General features: G+C 35.2%; 4 protein-coding genes across 8 annotated transcripts; 3 read left to right on the top strand and 1 right to left on the bottom strand.

The window, feature by feature from the left end:
• The first annotated feature begins 1,048 nt into the window (after positions 1-1,048).
• LOC120179553 (OVARIAN TUMOR DOMAIN-containing deubiquitinating enzyme 4-like) lies at positions 1,049-2,993 on the top strand. 2 transcript variants are annotated; one of them, XM_039185129.1, is made up of 6 exons: positions 1,049-1,195; positions 1,689-1,810; positions 2,148-2,188; positions 2,271-2,369; positions 2,457-2,621; positions 2,842-2,993. In XM_039185129.1, the coding sequence occupies exons 1-6, from the start codon at positions 1,171-1,173 to the stop codon at positions 2,855-2,857; spliced, it is 468 nt and encodes a 155-aa protein (XP_039041060.1). In that variant the 5' UTR covers positions 1,049-1,170; the 3' UTR covers positions 2,858-2,993. The 2 variants fall into 2 exon arrangements, with proteins under 2 accessions (XP_039041060.1, XP_039041061.1); XM_039185130.1 differs by lacking the exon at positions 1,049-1,195 and adding an exon at positions 1,352-1,421.
• Positions 2,994-3,136: 143 nt separating this feature from the next.
• Positions 3,137-8,667, bottom strand: LOC120179552. 4 transcript variants are annotated; one of them, XM_039185128.1, is made up of 9 exons: positions 8,653-8,667; positions 7,006-7,733; positions 5,361-6,502; positions 4,986-5,166; positions 4,699-4,905; positions 4,387-4,560; positions 3,895-4,092; positions 3,677-3,787; positions 3,137-3,560 (listed from the first exon to the last, which is right to left on the bottom strand). In XM_039185128.1, the coding sequence occupies exons 2-9, from the start codon at positions 7,693-7,695 to the stop codon at positions 3,237-3,239; spliced, it is 3,027 nt and encodes a 1,008-aa protein (XP_039041059.1). In that variant the 5' UTR covers positions 7,696-7,733; positions 8,653-8,667; the 3' UTR covers positions 3,137-3,236. The 4 variants fall into 4 exon arrangements, with proteins under 4 accessions (XP_039041059.1, XP_039041056.1, XP_039041057.1 ...); XM_039185125.1 differs by lacking the exon at positions 8,653-8,667 and adding an exon at positions 8,428-8,495 and having other exon boundaries at positions 7,006-7,750; XM_039185126.1 differs by lacking the exon at positions 8,653-8,667 and adding an exon at positions 8,428-8,495.
• A 2,237-nt stretch (positions 8,668-10,904) lies between these two features.
• LOC120179574 lies at positions 10,905-12,192 on the top strand. The gene is made up of 4 exons (XM_039185140.1): positions 10,905-11,231; positions 11,317-11,580; positions 11,652-11,789; positions 11,929-12,192. The coding sequence occupies exons 1-4, from the start codon at positions 10,905-10,907 to the stop codon at positions 12,190-12,192; spliced, it is 993 nt and encodes a 330-aa protein (XP_039041071.1).
• Positions 12,193-14,291: 2,099 nt separating this feature from the next.
• Positions 14,292-15,699, top strand: LOC120179562 (flavonoid 3',5'-methyltransferase-like). Its single transcript, XM_039185135.1, has 5 exons — positions 14,292-14,357; positions 14,441-14,526; positions 14,613-14,757; positions 14,976-15,107; positions 15,381-15,699. The coding sequence occupies exons 1-5, from the start codon at positions 14,307-14,309 to the stop codon at positions 15,669-15,671; spliced, it is 705 nt and encodes a 234-aa protein (XP_039041066.1). The 5' UTR covers positions 14,292-14,306; the 3' UTR covers positions 15,672-15,699.
• The last annotated feature ends 765 nt before the right edge of the window (positions 15,700-16,464 follow it).

Raw genomic sequence — 16,464 nt, 5'->3', positions numbered from 1 at the left:
TCATAATTTTCTATCAACCATAACCAAGCAGAGAGAATGGTACTTTAGACAACAGGATCGGGAATAAACAAATATCTAAGAGAGATGAGGGTATGACATTCCCGGGAAAGTAGGAAAAAAATACCACTGTTGGTATTCATTCATTCCCTGCACTTGGGAATGTAGTCCATCCAAACATGGGTATATTTACCTGGAAAAAAACATTCCTCCCAAAAATGAAATATGACGTGAACCAAACGGAGTCTAGGTATTAATCTTTTCCCATGATTTTTGACTAAAATGACTTTAAAACAATTTTTTTTTCAAAAATATCATTCTCCTATCCGTTGATAAAAAAATTCTATGAAAGGTAAATTACAAATTTATCCTTAAACTATTTTAGATTTACAAAAAAAAATCTACAATTAAAATTTTATATGAAGTTCAAAAGTTAAAATAAAATTAAACCTTTTTATTAAACTAATTTATCTTTTAAATTTTGAAAAAAAATTATATAAATTATATAAATTTATTTTTTTAAAAAGAAAATATATAAATTTAAAATAATAAAATTATATATTTTCTATGATCTTTTGTACAAATATTTTCTTTTGAATATTTATAATTCAACTTGTTTAAAAAACAAATATATAACAAGGATAATTTAATAAAATATATATTCCAGTAATCTTTTATTCTTTTAACTAAACATATTAATTTTACATTCTGACTAAACAAATCAAACACAACAATACAATATTCCCGGTAATGTGTTAGGTATTGTTACATTCTAGTAATCCTATTCCCGGAAGTAATGTTATATTTCATGAACGAAATGCACCCTTAACGGTTATAAGAACATGCAAATTTGGTCCCCACGTGGCAAAATAATAAAATGCCACGTACTACTCTCTACTGCTCGAGTGAAATTATTCATGAAAAACGAAATGAAAAATCAGTATAAAAGAAGCTAGAAAATGGAATTGGATTCTGTAATATTGGAGATGGAACCACAAACGTTAAAAGATATTCTCAAGTTTGCTCTATCACTTTCCAGCTCTCTCATTCACCGGTAAAACTCCTTCCTCTTCTTTTTCTTGCGCATAATCGCAGAAAATCCCAAGTGCTCATCAATCGATTGATTTTGAGGAATTTTCTCTTCTTTTTCCTTTTTCAAATTTGAATAAAAAAATGCCTAAACAGGAAACTTGGATTGGTAACGCTCCAGTTCGACCTCGATCTCGATTTTGTATTTTACGTTTTTGGATACTTTTCTTGGTGAATTTGTTCTCTCTTTTTTTTTCTAGTAATATTCTTTACTTTGGCTTTGATGGTACGACTTGTTTGTGAAGGTTTTGAGTTCTGGGTTTGCATTTAATAATGCTGTTTTCTTCTTGCCTTCTCATAGTTCTTTGTTGCAATTATTATGGAATTCGGCTCAGGTTTTATTTTAATAAAACTTTTGATTTGCGTTTGTTGATTCTATCAGAATAGACACGTTAAAGCTAAAGGGTCTTTTTGTTTATCTTTGAAAAGTTCATTTAATTTGTTCATGTGCTTCATTTATTAGGATTTTAGCTTATAGGGAATTCTGGATAATGTTTGTTTTGCAGATTGTTTGGGCTGGGAAACTTGTTATTATGCTTCTCTCAAATTCCATATGCACCAAATTCATTTATGTTCGAACTTATGCATGATTTTTAACGCAGGCATTCCCGGTGATGGGAGATGTTTGTTCCGGTCAGTAATTCGCGGCGCTTGGCTGAGTTCAGGCAAGCAGTCTCCGACTGAGAGCCGCCAGAAGGATCTTGCTGATGAACTCAGAGCTAAAGTACATTTCTATTCTACTTTTTTCACAATGTGTCTGATTCCATTTACATCAAAGCATCATTTGGATTTTAGTTCTACTCACTGCCGAATTCAATATAACTTGGATGGAATTTGCCGGAATTTTCAATTTTTCTGCTACCCCTTTTCAGTTTTCGTGTTAGCTGCAGATGTCTTTCTTGCTTTATCTTCATTTCGAACCACTTTCGATCTACCACAACTCGGGTTGATTTAGCTGCATTTGGTTTTTATGCAATCTGTTTTCTTTTTGTGTTAGCTGAAGATGTCTTTCTGCTTTAACTTTGCATCGGCACTATATAAAAGGTTACATGTCTTGATAGGTTGTAGATGAATTCATCAAGAGGCGAGCCGACACCGAATGGTAAGCATTTTTCTCTTTTCTAATGAACCTTTGTTGTCAAAACTGGGGCACCACAAGCAAGTAAATCTTTAAACTTTTGCAGGTTCCTCGAGGGTGATTTCGACAACTATGTCTTGCAGATGCGGCAGCCTCATATCTGGGGAGGAGAACCCGAGCTGCTCATGTGCTCACATGTCTTACAGTGAGTTGTTCCTTGCTCAAATGAAACTTCTTTGCTATCAATATATCAAAATTTTCTCATCTGTCAATATATATATTTCACACACAGGACCCCTATAACAGTTTACATGAAGGATAAGAATTCCGGTACCCTCAAAATTATATCCGAGTACGGTCAGGAATACAGTAAAGAAAACCCCATCCGAGTTCTATATCACGGTTGCGGGCACTATGATGTATTGATGAGTCCAGTAAGCAGTGCCTCTTCTAGACTGTAAGATATGCCCCTTCACTTGTTTTATACTGGTTTTTCACCCTTCGTTAGTACCTGTATGTGAATCAAGCATAAGGTCATATACTCCGATCATTGAAATTAGAAATCGGTTCAACCCGAAGCATAATGTAGTTAGTTCATGCAGTCATTCTTAAGAAACGGTATTCGTCAGGTCTACGGTTATGAACATTGATAGTAGTCTGCTTGCTAAATTTGGCAGGTGGAAGAGAAGATGACTTGGGGATAATTGCACTGCAAAATGGGTGATGCTAGGCCTTATGTACTCTAAATAATCTTATGTGAAATGGTCTATTGAAAATTTGATCATGTGATTCAGATTAATGGTCCTTGACCGTATGAATGAACCCTTAAATATCATATAACATGTAAAGAAGATTTTAAGGTATCTTTGCAATCATCTTCCCTTTTACTAGCAACCGTGCAATAGGCGATACGGATTCGTAGTCCGAACATATGTAGGATGACCCATAGGAAAATACCTATTTTTGCTCAACTCCAACAAAACTCAACAGCTTAATAAACCAGCCTATGATCACACGCATATATACAAAAACATGTTTGGTGAAAGTACAGGGGGAGGGAAAAGAAACATTGCTACTCATCATCCTTCCATATCTCTCGGATTAGTTCATATCTAACGACTTTCCGGCCTCCCTTTCCCGTTCTCATCTGATTGGGTTCTTTTGAAGTGGGAGAACTGCGGGGTTTCTCGATCATGATCGAGGTAATGGGTGAATCCAATTCATCGAGCTCATCATCACTAGTGTATGATTTTCTAAGCACCAATGACCGACTCCTTTCCATGGTTTGACCGACTGTAATGTCCTTTAGGGAATTATTGGAAGGTGGCGAATAGACTATAGGAGTAGCCATACATGGGAAGTTTGTAACCGAATCTTCTCCGGCCTCGGAAAGGTCCTGATTGAGAAGAAAACGAAAACCGAGTGCCATAAACTCGCAACTGTGCAGAGTGATGAAAGAAATGGAAAAGCTGTATTTTAAGCAAACAAATTGTATCTTGTTTTACAACAAACCTCCTCCAATGCTTCAAAAACTGCCTGTGAAACTGGATTCGGGTTGAACTCGTCGGGTACAAACTTGTTAAGAACTCTGATGATCAGGGGGGCACTGAACATAGGGCATACCTACAGCATTAAAATTCGAAGGGAAGATGAGGTATAATAGAATATATAGATATATATTATTACTTATGGAAATTAAAATGAACGTTTTAATAAGTTCAGAACTATACCTCTTTCCTAGTGGACCTATCCACAAGCATCTCGGATGGAAGCATCATAAGATCACTCAATGCATTTAGGAGGCAAAAAGGCTTAAAGGAACCGTCACATACAGCATTTTTGCGGTCGCCTACTTCCTCGCTGTCTTCGGGACTCTCATTGTCATCGATACCAAACAGATCTGTCAGCCATCTTGACCAGTTTCCAATCTGGCAACACAATGACAGAAATGTAATATATGTCTACGTTCTTATGTCATTATTCAAGCAACTTCATTGAAGCAATTTCAAATCCTAATCTCGATCTTTTATTATCTGTTGACATAACATTTGGAGCAAGGAACCACAAGGTGCAGACATTTCACTTTCTTTAAATGAGTAATAATTCTGTGACTGACAAACAGCATCTGATATGTTACATAGATAAGATCTCGCACGTCAAGGAGGCAATTTAAAGTATTAAGGTAGCTACATAGAAAGAATTCAAAGAACTCCGTTACTCACGGCATTTTTTAGCTGTACACCTGCCCCAAAACTTGATTTTCCTGCAGGAATGGGAAGAACCTTTGAATCGCTTATTGGATCGGAGATGGGATCCATTGGCATTTCATCAGCTGATTCACGAAGAATAGTATTGAACATTGCAACATCTAATCTACTAACCAATTGCTCCATTACCTAATGATGGAACAGACGACAATGTCTCTATCAAATTTGCATTTCAACAGCAATATCAATTAGATAATAAAACCATAAGAAACAAGGACATGTCCTCCATGCATATGTGAAAACAAACTATATAGTATATCATAATACCAGTTTAGCCAGCACAGCTAAGCAGCCGCATTCGTGGCCGCATGCCCGAAGGGGACAAAGCCTTTCACAGGCATCTTTAAAAGCCTTCTTCCAAAGCTCAACTGATAAGTTCCCCTGCTCTTGATCACCTAATCCATGTCTTCGGCCTGAGGTTTTCCTTGAGCTTGAGCTCTTCGCAGCAGCAGACTGCATATATGGAGTCAAAGTCTGGCAAGTATATAGAAGGAAATAATGTCAGGTTATGACCTCTGAAGATAAAATGATGTGAGCTTAAAGAAAGGATTGACCTGCCACCAGACAGATTCGATTATTCTGGAGAAGAGCCAAGCTTCAAACTTTTGCAATGCGAGTGAAAATGTCTGAGGATCCACCCAGTCATCTGAACTTTTTGAACATAGCTGCATTTCCCCAATAGTGTGGGTAACAGTTGCTCTCAATACAATTGTATTTGATAACCAGAAGGTTAACCTAATAAAATGGTAAAGAAATGAATATCAGGTTAAAGGTGCAAAGAGAGAAGCATTATGCAACAGATTACTAATTTTTATTTTGTACAGCATGCAAACCAAATTAACATCTTTGAAAAAAGAAAAGGAAGAATCTAAAATCCCCCAGATTTATTTTCTAAAAAGAAAAAAATTGCGGAAACTATTAGTGCACACCTTGGAACATCATTTCCACATGCTTTAGAGATCAAAACCAATCCTGAAATAGCAGCCCTTGCAGCACTTGCCCTCTTATCTTGGGTATTTGCTCTACAAGCATGAAGATAGAATCTAGAAAGTCGTCTAGCTGGGGCATGAACCTTGTTTGTAGAACTTCCATGCTCTGCAGCAACAGAATAAAGACTAGCCTCGAGAACTGCAGCTTCTCTTAATTCTTCTTCAAGCATTTCAATTTTGGAGTACAGTTCAACTTTGCTGTTGGAAAAGCTCTTTGCATTTTCTTTGCTTTTATTACACGTATCACTTGTAGAACTATTATGAATCTTTTCAGAAATATCATTTTCCTTTACCCTCTTGACCTGAGTTTTCTTTAGTAGCCCATGACTGTTTCCCGACTTAACTTTGCTGTTAGAAAAGCTGTTTGCAACTTCTTCCCTTTCACCCAGTATGTCAGTTGTGGTACCATTAGAAGTCTTATCAGGGATAGGATTCTCCTTAACCTTCTCCATGAACTGGATGTTTGACGGTCCAGTGCTCTTAGCTTTGTTAACATGTAACTGAACAGGTGTCACGTGATTTTGTCTACCATTCGGAGGGAAACCACCTTTCAGTTCAATTGTTGCCCTACTGGCTGCAAAAGTGTTACTCCTCAATGCGACTTGCTTTCTCGGAGAATCCTGAGGAGGTCTAAAACCTAACCTCTCCTGCAGAGAATATTCCTCGGGACCCAAAATCTGGCTATCCAGCTCATCATCCCATGATGACTTTTCAGCATTTTCCTCCCAATGACGAACACGTGAATTGGTACTTAAATATCTGTCTACATGGCTTTGGTCATGTCTCCTGGCTTTTCTAGCATCCTCTGTCTTTCTTTGGGAGTCTTCATCTTTTGCATTATCTGAGTTCACATCTACAGGAATGGCAACACGGGCCTTCGAGGATGAAACTTTACCCGTGTGATGAGTTACAGGATTCTCGGGATTGGAGGACAAGTGCTTTGAAGATGAAGGAGATGCATTCCCATTCAATTGCTTGAATACTTCACCCAATGTACTTACCCCTGAGTATGCACTTGTTCCATCAGAAGGAAAAGCGAGTCCAGGCCTTGCTATCCCGCCATTCACTGGTTCTGATCCAATCTGTAGTCAATGGTGACTTGCAATCAAACATTCAGAAATATATACTTTGCTAGGTTGATGACAGTCATCAAATTAACCGGAAATTACAACAGCCCAATAATAGAATCATGCTTGTACATAGAAACTTCAATCCAGTGTCTGTCCAAAGCTAACATATAGACTATCATAAAGCAGTAACAATAAATTTTGGTCATGTTATTGCTCCAAGTGATTTTCAGGTCAGGGTATGGCCTAATTGCCATCATTATTCAGAACGATGCATATGCTCGGTAAAAGTAATTTCAAATAGCAACAGCATAATACAGAATTATCAATGCATAATTGTTTCTTATTCGCATGAAAGCTTTACTTATGGCAATGCTTCAAGAATCCTTGAGTCTGCCAAGACAATTTCAGAAATCTTAAAGCCAACTCAATTTAAAACCACTAATTCAAGGACATTATAGAGACAATTCAATGTAAATGGAAACAAATAACAAAAGGAGAAGAATGAACTCAAATACCTTATCATGTTGATTACGTGAGCCCCCAGAAGGATCAAAAACAGAAGAAGAAACAGTCTGAGATGAATGTGAAGAAAGATTATCATCATCAGTTAAAGAGGCAATCTCTGCTTCTTCATATATCGATTCGGAAACAGAGTCACTCCCATCCTTATCAAGTGACGGTCCTTTTGGCAAGCTGCCTCTCGCTGACGAGACGGAGCTACCTTTATCAAACGGTTGGATATTAAGATAAAGAACAGGCTGTTCCGGGATCCCAGTCTTTGAACTCTTCTTCAAGTTAATAGGAGTGGCAACACTTATAGTTTCCATGATAATCCCATAATCAGCGAGGTTTACAACAGCAGACCCTAAAAGTTGACCCTTTGCATTTTTGTCCTTTCGAGGCTCATACAAGTAGAACTCCAAACAGTTCTTCTGGAAACCATCACGGTTGGTGCTCCTACGGGATGATTCCAGAGATAAAGTTACCGGAAGCCTGAAATACTCGCCGAACTCGATTTTTCCATTCCCATTACAAGAAACCAAGGACCCGGAATTCTTATCACCATTTTCCCATTGAAGCAACATAGATTGAGGCGATGGCAAAGACTGCAATGCTGTCCAAGGACTAATTTCCTTAACACATACAATGTAATGAACCCGATAGGAGTCCCCTTTTCTCTTCTTAGTTCCCAAGCCAAGAACCATTGTTCGAACAACGAAATAACCGATTTCACTTCCGAATTCTGATCAATCAAAATGGCTTCATGTTCATGAAAACCATACATTAAAGATCTCCATTTGGGGGGGGGGAACAAAATTCAGAAACGGTATATGTTGAAAGATACTGAACAGAAATTACAAATGAAAATGAAAAGAGAGAGAGAGAGAGAGACTTTACCAAGAAAACTGAGTTGTGAACAACAAAATGCAGAGAAAATAATGGAATCAAAATGAAAACAGAACGTGGGTTCATGTATATAATTCTTAGCAACATATTCTTAATTCATCAGTCTTCATGTAATTCCATTTTTTTAATATATTAAAGTCAAAAACACAAAAAAAATTAAAAATATCGAACTAAAACAACCACTCTACATGAATCTCCACCACTAATTAGCTGATGTAAGTATATATAAAATTCGAAGAAGAAGGAAAAAAACAAGTTGATAACAACCAATCAGACTATACTCAAACTAAAGACAATCAAATAGATAAAAATTGAACCCTACTTTACACCAACAAAAAAGAAAATTAATTAAACGAAAAAAAAAAAACAAGAACAAGCAGTCTATGAATCAGATATACAAAATACAAGCAACCCAGTTCATGCAAACATCATTAAAGCAAAAAAAAAAAAGCTTACAGAGAACAACGGATCAAGAGAAAAGGAAAATCGGATAAAAAGGGCAAGCGAAACGAGAGTTGGAATGTACGTACAAGAGAAAGGAAAGGGAGCTTAGGAAACACTAACAGAGAAGAAACGAATAAGAAAAAGTTAACCGATGATAAAAAGGGTAAAGTTGCCTTAGAAAATAAACAAAATAAATAGCCTTACATTGTCGTCGCTGTTTCTATTTTCAATGTTTTCCATCACTAGAAGTCCATTACTATACATGGATGGCTGCTAAAAGGGCAAGCGAACGAGAGTTGGAATGTACGTACAAGAAAGGAAAGGGAGCTTAGGAAACACTAACAGAGAGAACGAATAAGAAAAAGTTAACCGATGATAAAAAGGTAAAGTTGCCTTAGAAAATAAACAAAATAAATAGCCTTACATTGTCGTCGCTGTTTCTATTTTCAATGTTTTCCATCACTAGAAGTCCATTACTATACATGGATGGCTGCTATAGCCACGCTTAGTAGAGATGAATCATTAGATCCTTGAAGTAAAGTGAGGAGTTTGAATTCCGACGTCTACAAATGGAACAAAATTATGTTAGAAAGATCAATCTATGACGAACATTTGTAAGTTCAATTAAATTAAACCTCACACCTTGTACTTTAACAGTTGATTTTTCATAAAATAAGTTTGGGTGGTTGGTTTTTTGATCTGATCCTAAGCTAGCATAGATCCAAGACTAGCCCGGTTGACACCGAGGCCTCGTTAATAGATCCCATGTGCAGCTGAAAAATAGTTGAAAATTTTCACTCACCACCACCATTAAAAGATTGCATCGTCACACATGTCCTATCACCGTTATAAATTATACCTATTCAGTTGAGCATTTATTTACTAATCATCATCAAATCCGATTTCTTTTTTTTATTTGTTTCGAATTAATTGATTTTGGTGACAAAAGAATTATTAGTATTCTTTGAGATTTCGGGTTCAAGCATAAAAAAATATTATGAGGGTAAGCGTTCAATGTCAAATGATTGAGTATTACATGTCATGAATTAACTATCTCTGATTTATTTGTATGTAGCATGGGCATCAGATGAGATGATTGAGGACATTAGATGAGACAAATTTATTGATATATCGAATCTGTCGAGGGTTCTCTGACATAATCATATAGTCTAAGTCAAACGGAGGTATTTAACAAAATTCAACAGTCATTTTATTGAAGAGAAAAAATTGATTATGACGGTTATATGTGGTTTATCTTTTCTGGTTTGAACATAAAATCGTTATCCATGATGGAATTATCGTTGATCAATGTCAAAATCTTATGTCCCATAAGGAGGTAGAAGAGGGATTGATAAAAGGAGTGTTTTGTATTCTTCTTTCGATATTGATCAAAAGGTTTTATAGTGATTCTTAGTGCAAGTGTCAGGTGTAGAATTATTATATCCACTTGTATATTAGCAAATTGAGTATATGATCGGCTGACATTAGATTTAGCTCTGATAGACCATGTGGGTCTATCGAAAATCATGTCAAAGAGTCGTGACTTCTTAAAGTATAAGGCATCAAGAACTTTATATTCGAAAACATTTTTTTAGGATTTTAACTACGGTGGGGATCCTTGGATATCCTGAAGTACAATAATTTTCGTCATTTTGCATGAAATCATTCATGTGTACTTGTGACACACACGATCATCGATAGCTACTCAGTCCTTTTCTGCAGGACGTGCACCATCCACGATGATTATGTTTGTGAACCGGAATGGATACAAGATTTTATGTTAAGAAAATCAGGCTTATAAAATTTTGTAAGTGATGAAAACAATATAAATATACGAGGAACGATAAAAAAATATGATTCAAACTAGGGATGTGAATGGGTCGAGTCGGGTTAGGTTATCGGTCCACCCGATCCGACCCGAACCCGACCCGATAGATATACACCTTTCACCCGACCTGATTTTTTGAGATAAAATTTGAACATAACTCGATCCGACCCGAAGTAATATATTTATTAAAAATGCTATTTTTATTCAATGAAAATAGGGATTTAATTAAAAAAATATATACAGAGAGAGGAGTATTATTGCAATTATCCCTAAATATATAAGGTAAAATTAAAAAAAATCGAGTCGGGTCGAATATTTTTCACCATAAGCTTGAACCCAATACAACCCGAACATAACATTAAAAAAAACACGACTCGACTTGACCCAAACCCGACTCGACCTGACCCGAACCCAAATTTTTTTAAATAATCCGACTTGATCGGGTCGGATTTGGTCGAAACCTATCGAGATCGAGTCTCATGCCCATCCTAATTCAAACAGAGTTCGAATCACAAAAATTATAATAAAACTCCAACATTGAAGTTCACTTCTATTAGAATCTAACTGAACCATCTAATTGACAATGCTACCAAAATACGAGGCACGTCCAATGCTATTTGTAATAAACAAGAGAGTGAATCACTTTCCTGCAGGCCAAATCCGGAACTACTTTAAGTGACCATTGTAAAAATCAAAGATTCAACAACAAACATCAGAGCCTTTTGTTCAAGGAACATGACAGCGGTGCATGGCGATTCTGGCTTCCGATATATTGGCCGGAAACTTGTGTTTCCGGTCAACTACGAGGAGCAGGTTTCACTGAGGCTCATCGATGCTTTGCACGGAAATTATTCGAAGTTGGCGTGTGAGTGTTTAGCTGATCCTTTTGTGGACACCAACTTCGTCGGAACGGTGAACTTGAAGTCTAAGACGACCGAGATTTCGTTGCACGATGAGGCTGCCGGCGAAGTTCTCGTCAAATATGAGGAGTTTAAGACTGAAGTTACTCCCCTTTTCCTTGCTGCTCATGTCGGGAACATGTTTCTCGTTAATAAGTTGCTGGTAAAACATTTAGTTTATATATGTGTGTGTGTATGTAGGAAGGTGAAATAATTAAAGCAAGGTCATCATCTTTTTTATTTGGCAGAGTTTAGGAGCTAACGTGAATCACAAGCTATTTCGAGGCTATGCTACCACAGCGACAGTCGGGGAAGGCCTTATGGAGATACTCGAGGTGCTCATCAACAGTGGTGCGTGTGAGGAGGCGTTTCTGGAGTCAAGCTACCTCGGGCATGCCAAACTCACCGAGCGGCTAATGGCAACCGATATGATCCGCCCGCAGGCTGCCTTACGAGCTCTCCTATCCGCCTGCTGCAGGGGGTTTGTTGATTTTGTTGACATGCTTATCAAGGTAAAATAGTTCTCGCCATGACAAATTTTCACCCGTTTTTTAGTTTTTAACCGCGGTTATGCTCATGACAGTGCGGAGTAGATGCCAATGCAACTAATCGGGTGCTTCTTCGATCTTCCAAGCCGTCTCTATACGCGAATATCGACTCTAATGCGCTATCTGCTGCTGTTGTTCGTCGGCTGACCTCTGCTGTTAGATCACTTTTGCAGGTATGCATCTTGGAACACAATCGATCGATGAAGATCCATAATTATTGTATAGGGTTCAAGATCAAGTTGTTGCTTGTTTAGTTACATGCAGAAAGTTCTCAAATTCCATTAATAACCTATTCGAAACCGATGATACTAGGCCGGCATTAAGACAGACGTAAAGGTCAGAGTTGGAGCTTGGTCCTGGGATATCGATACGGGGGAGGAAATTAGGGTCGGTGCCGCCGGACTAGCTGATGCTTACCCCATCACCTGGTGTGCTGTGGAATACTTTGAAGTCAGCGGTTCGATCTTACGGTTGCTACTTCAACGCCTCTCCCCGAACAACCTTCACTGTGGCAGGACCCTCATCCACCATGCCATCTTATGTAACAATGCGTTAGCTGTTGAAACTAAATATTAACAGTACTCGTGGATTAGATCGAGTCATTTACTTTTATCTACTTAAAAATATAATTTTGTAAAAACTAAATAAGTTTCAACACTATAATTTAAAAATTTTAAACTCCTTTGAGAATGGTCACGGATAAGATCGAATTAAATTTTTAATTCGTCCAAATTCGACACGAATATAATACCCCTTCATTATTACGAACCAATGAGTTGTTGATGATAATAAATTTGTCTCGTCAACTGTTAGCGGTTAATAAAATCTATTAAGAAATCTCGATTAATAAAGGGCTAATATTTTTTCAAAAGTTATCTGAAGAGATATAATAATATTTTTTTAAGTGGACTGAAATTTTAGAATTTAAAATATAATATAAATATTAATAGTAAAATTTGACCGAAAGTTGATATTTAGTACCACAAATTTCCTTTTTTTTTTCTTTTGCTTTTTCGCATTCACTCACCCACTACGACTCCAATCAATTGATGTAAAACTTACGTTGAATTTTTAATAAAAGGGTAAATTGCAAATATTTATCACTGGACTTTATTTTCTCTCTTATTTTTCTTATTAAACTTTAAAAAATTTCCATTTTTTACTAAATTTAATATATTGAAACTTTTAGTCATTAAACTTTACACGATCTTATTTTGATTAATTTGTCGTTAAATAGTTAATGACGTTAAAAATGACATCGTTTTAAAAAATAAAATTTTCACCAAAACAACATTTTTTTGTATTTATATAATAGTTCATTTTAATGCATTTAACTATTTAATGTCCGAGTGATAAAAAAATATAATATATTAAATTTGGTGAGAAAATTAAAAAGATTTAAAGTATAATGAGTGAAATAGAAGATAAAAGTAAAATCTAGTCATCAAATTTGTATTTTACCCTTAATAAAAATCAATAATTGAAAACCATTATTTTGAACTTTGTCCACACAATCTTGAGCAGTACTGCAAAACATTGCCGACGTTTTAGCGGTCGGTCCGTTTAAAAAATTATGAACAATTTATTGGAATAAAATTTGTTTTTAGTTTAATTTATTAATAGTTTAAAGTTTAAAAGTGTTAACTACACGGATATCAATTATGTTTGAGTTTTGTATATTTTTTATCACTGATTTTCAAAATACATAATATACGATCACATTCGTTTATTTTTAATTAAGATATGGTTATTTTTTTATTTAAAATGTGATCACCAAAGATTAACTTTCGTTAACAGTTAATATATTAAGTGACATGATATTTTGGTATAATCACATATTCGGTCACTGTTATTTATATATCCTCTCGATTTAGTCATACTTTTAATAAATTAAAATAAATTTAATCCTCTAATCGAATGATGTCACGTGTCACTGGTGTCATGTGTCGTGCCACGTGTCACCATTAAGTTAGATGACTAACTTTATTTTAATTTATTATATTTATTTTCCACCAGTCTGCTTTGCTTTGTTATATTAAAATAAAATAAATTAAAATAAAGTTAGTATTTCAACATAATGGTGACACATGAGACAAACACGTGGTACCAATGACAGTGGCATCATTCGATTGGAGTATTAAATTTATTTTAATTTATTAAAAGTATGACTACACTGAGAGAATATATAAATAACAAGGACCAAATATGTGATTATACCAAATATTTATACAAGGCCAAATATGTGATTATACCAAAATATTTATCGGAATTTAACTCGTGGTGGCCATGTCTTAATTAAATAAGAACGAATGTGACCATATCTTATGTATTTTGAAATCAATTACCAAAAGTGGACAAAACACAAAAATAATTGATCATCCGTGTAATTAACCCAATTTAAAATTATAATATGTATTTATATTTAATAATAATAATAATTTTCAAATATTATGTAAAAATTATTTATTTACTTTATGAACGAATATTTTATGTATTGACAACATATCATTTTATACATCATCAATAAATTATAAGATAATAAAAACATAAATTAAACTAATTAAAGAAAAATCACTTGATGAATGACTTGCCTACTCTGCTTGCAAATTCAATATGTATGTATGTGTGTGTATATATATATATATATACACACACACAGGAGGGAAGCCATAGCAAAAGCTTCTAAAAAAATGACAGATTGGACCAAGAAGACAATCCTCAGAAACGATGCACTGCAACAAGTAATTATTATTTTCATATATGTCTTTGTTATTTCCTGTTACAGTGTCAACAATTTTGCCTCTGTTACTGTATAAAATTGCAGTACATCTTTGAAACAACTGCCTATCCCAAAGAACATGAGCAGCTGAAGGAACTGAGAGAGGTCACTGCCGAGAAATACAAAGAACTGTAAGTTGATCTTCTTCCTCCTCTTCTTCTTCTCCTTTAAGAATATCGCTTTGAACTTGATTTAATATTTAGATATAAAAACACAGGAGCGTCATGAATGTGCCTGTTGATGAAGCTCAGTTCTTGTCTTTGTTCCTAAAGATAATGAATGCCAAGAAGACCATGGAAATTGGAGTTTTTACAGGCTATTCCCTTCTTGCCACCGCCCTTGCTTTGCCCCAAGACGGCCAGGTATTTATCGATTGTATACGTAGGGGTGATTACGGGAGATATTCTTAAATATATATAAGAGATTATTATAATATTATATCGAATTGGGTCGGATTTTTTTTTATCTTAAATCATCCGTCCAATTACATTCTTAAAAGAATCCGACGTCGAGTCAGGTCAAAACCAGTCTGGTTCGTGTGAAATGCAGCTAAGCTAGCCGATTTGCTTTCCAAGTGCAGATCATAGCAATTGACCCTGACCAAGAAGCTTACCAGACCGGTGAACCATTTATTAAGAAAGCCGGAATGCAGCACAAGATCAAATTCATCCCATCAGATGCCTTCTTAGTGTTAAACGATCTCATTCAAAAGGTAAGTAGCTACGTTCGTATGTGCGCTGATTCGTATAGGGATGGATGTCGTCCTTATGAAAATTTTAAATTATCATATAAATTAGATATTTTCTTTATATTTATTATTAATAATATGATTTCGGTTCCCTAAATTTTCTAAATTCTTTCTTCTCAAATTTCATAAATTCATCGTTCTAGTACAAAATCATGCATACAATCATGCGTCCTACGTACGTCTCTAGATTTGTATCCTTGTGCAGTAAAGCAAGTTGACTGGCTCGAACCTTTGCAGGGGGAAGAAGGGAGCTTCGATTTCATATTTGTTGATGCCTATAAGAGCGATTATCTTATGTTCCATGAGCTGACGGTGAAGTTGGTAAAGATCGGAGGGATCGTAGCTTACGACAACACTTTATGGTACGGTTCGGTCGCCGAACCGGAGGAGGAAGTGACGGACGAACTTGTTAAGATGTTTCGAAACTTTGTGAAAGAATTCAACAGCTTCGTGGCAGCCGATCACCGGGTTGAATCATCGATCCTTTCCATCGGCGATGGCCTTACTCTTTGCAGGCGTCTCTATTAGACAAAATTTTAAGTCCTCCGTGAGGTTTAATACCGATATAAGTAAATAAAATAAAAAATGTAACATTTAACATATACTTACATAAGTATAAGTCAATAACTTAGTACTTAACAATAAACACATAATTATATTAATGTACGTATGTTTTTTTTTTATTTTCATAGAAATAAAAATTAAAAATAATAGAAAATAAATATTAAGTTATTTGTATACAAAATTTATTAAAAATATAAATTATAAACAATATAAAATTATTTTAAGTTATTTGTGTTAAAATATAATAAATTAAAAATATAATTATAAATGTCATTTATTAATGGTTAATCGTTTGTTAATCGTTTATCAAAATTTGTAATCGTAACATTAACCGATAATCATAATTTTTAGCGGTTTAATTAAACGAAACTATTTAGTATTAATGTTTCGGTTAAATAACTTGTTAAATATAACGGTTATACCGATTAACGATTAGAGTTAATGATTACGAGTTTTTCCGAACACCCCGATATAAACGATGTTTCTTGTTTTTCTTAAGAAAATGCTTTTAGAAATTATAAAAATAAACCTTTTCTATTGGAAAATGAAATTCGTCCCTTATTTATAATATAATTATAATAAAATAAATAAATTTTAACTAATAAAACAACGACAAAATGGGCAAAGTTGTAATGCGGGCCGAATCTGCCTAGTTCTGGATCCGGGTCTGACCCATTTCACCATACAAAGTTTGTTCAAAGCGCATTTTCAAACCGTTACGTGGCGTTTAGTTAGAGCTACACGTCATCGATAACTT

This window comes from Hibiscus syriacus, unplaced genomic scaffold, assembly GCF_006381635.1.
Source record: "Hibiscus syriacus cultivar Baekdansim isolate YM2019G1 unplaced genomic scaffold, ASM638163v2 tig00112429_pilon, whole genome shotgun sequence".
In the NCBI taxonomy this organism is placed as follows: Eukaryota; Viridiplantae; Streptophyta; class Magnoliopsida; order Malvales; family Malvaceae; genus Hibiscus; species Hibiscus syriacus.
This window is presented reverse-complemented; position numbering and strand designations above follow the sequence as displayed.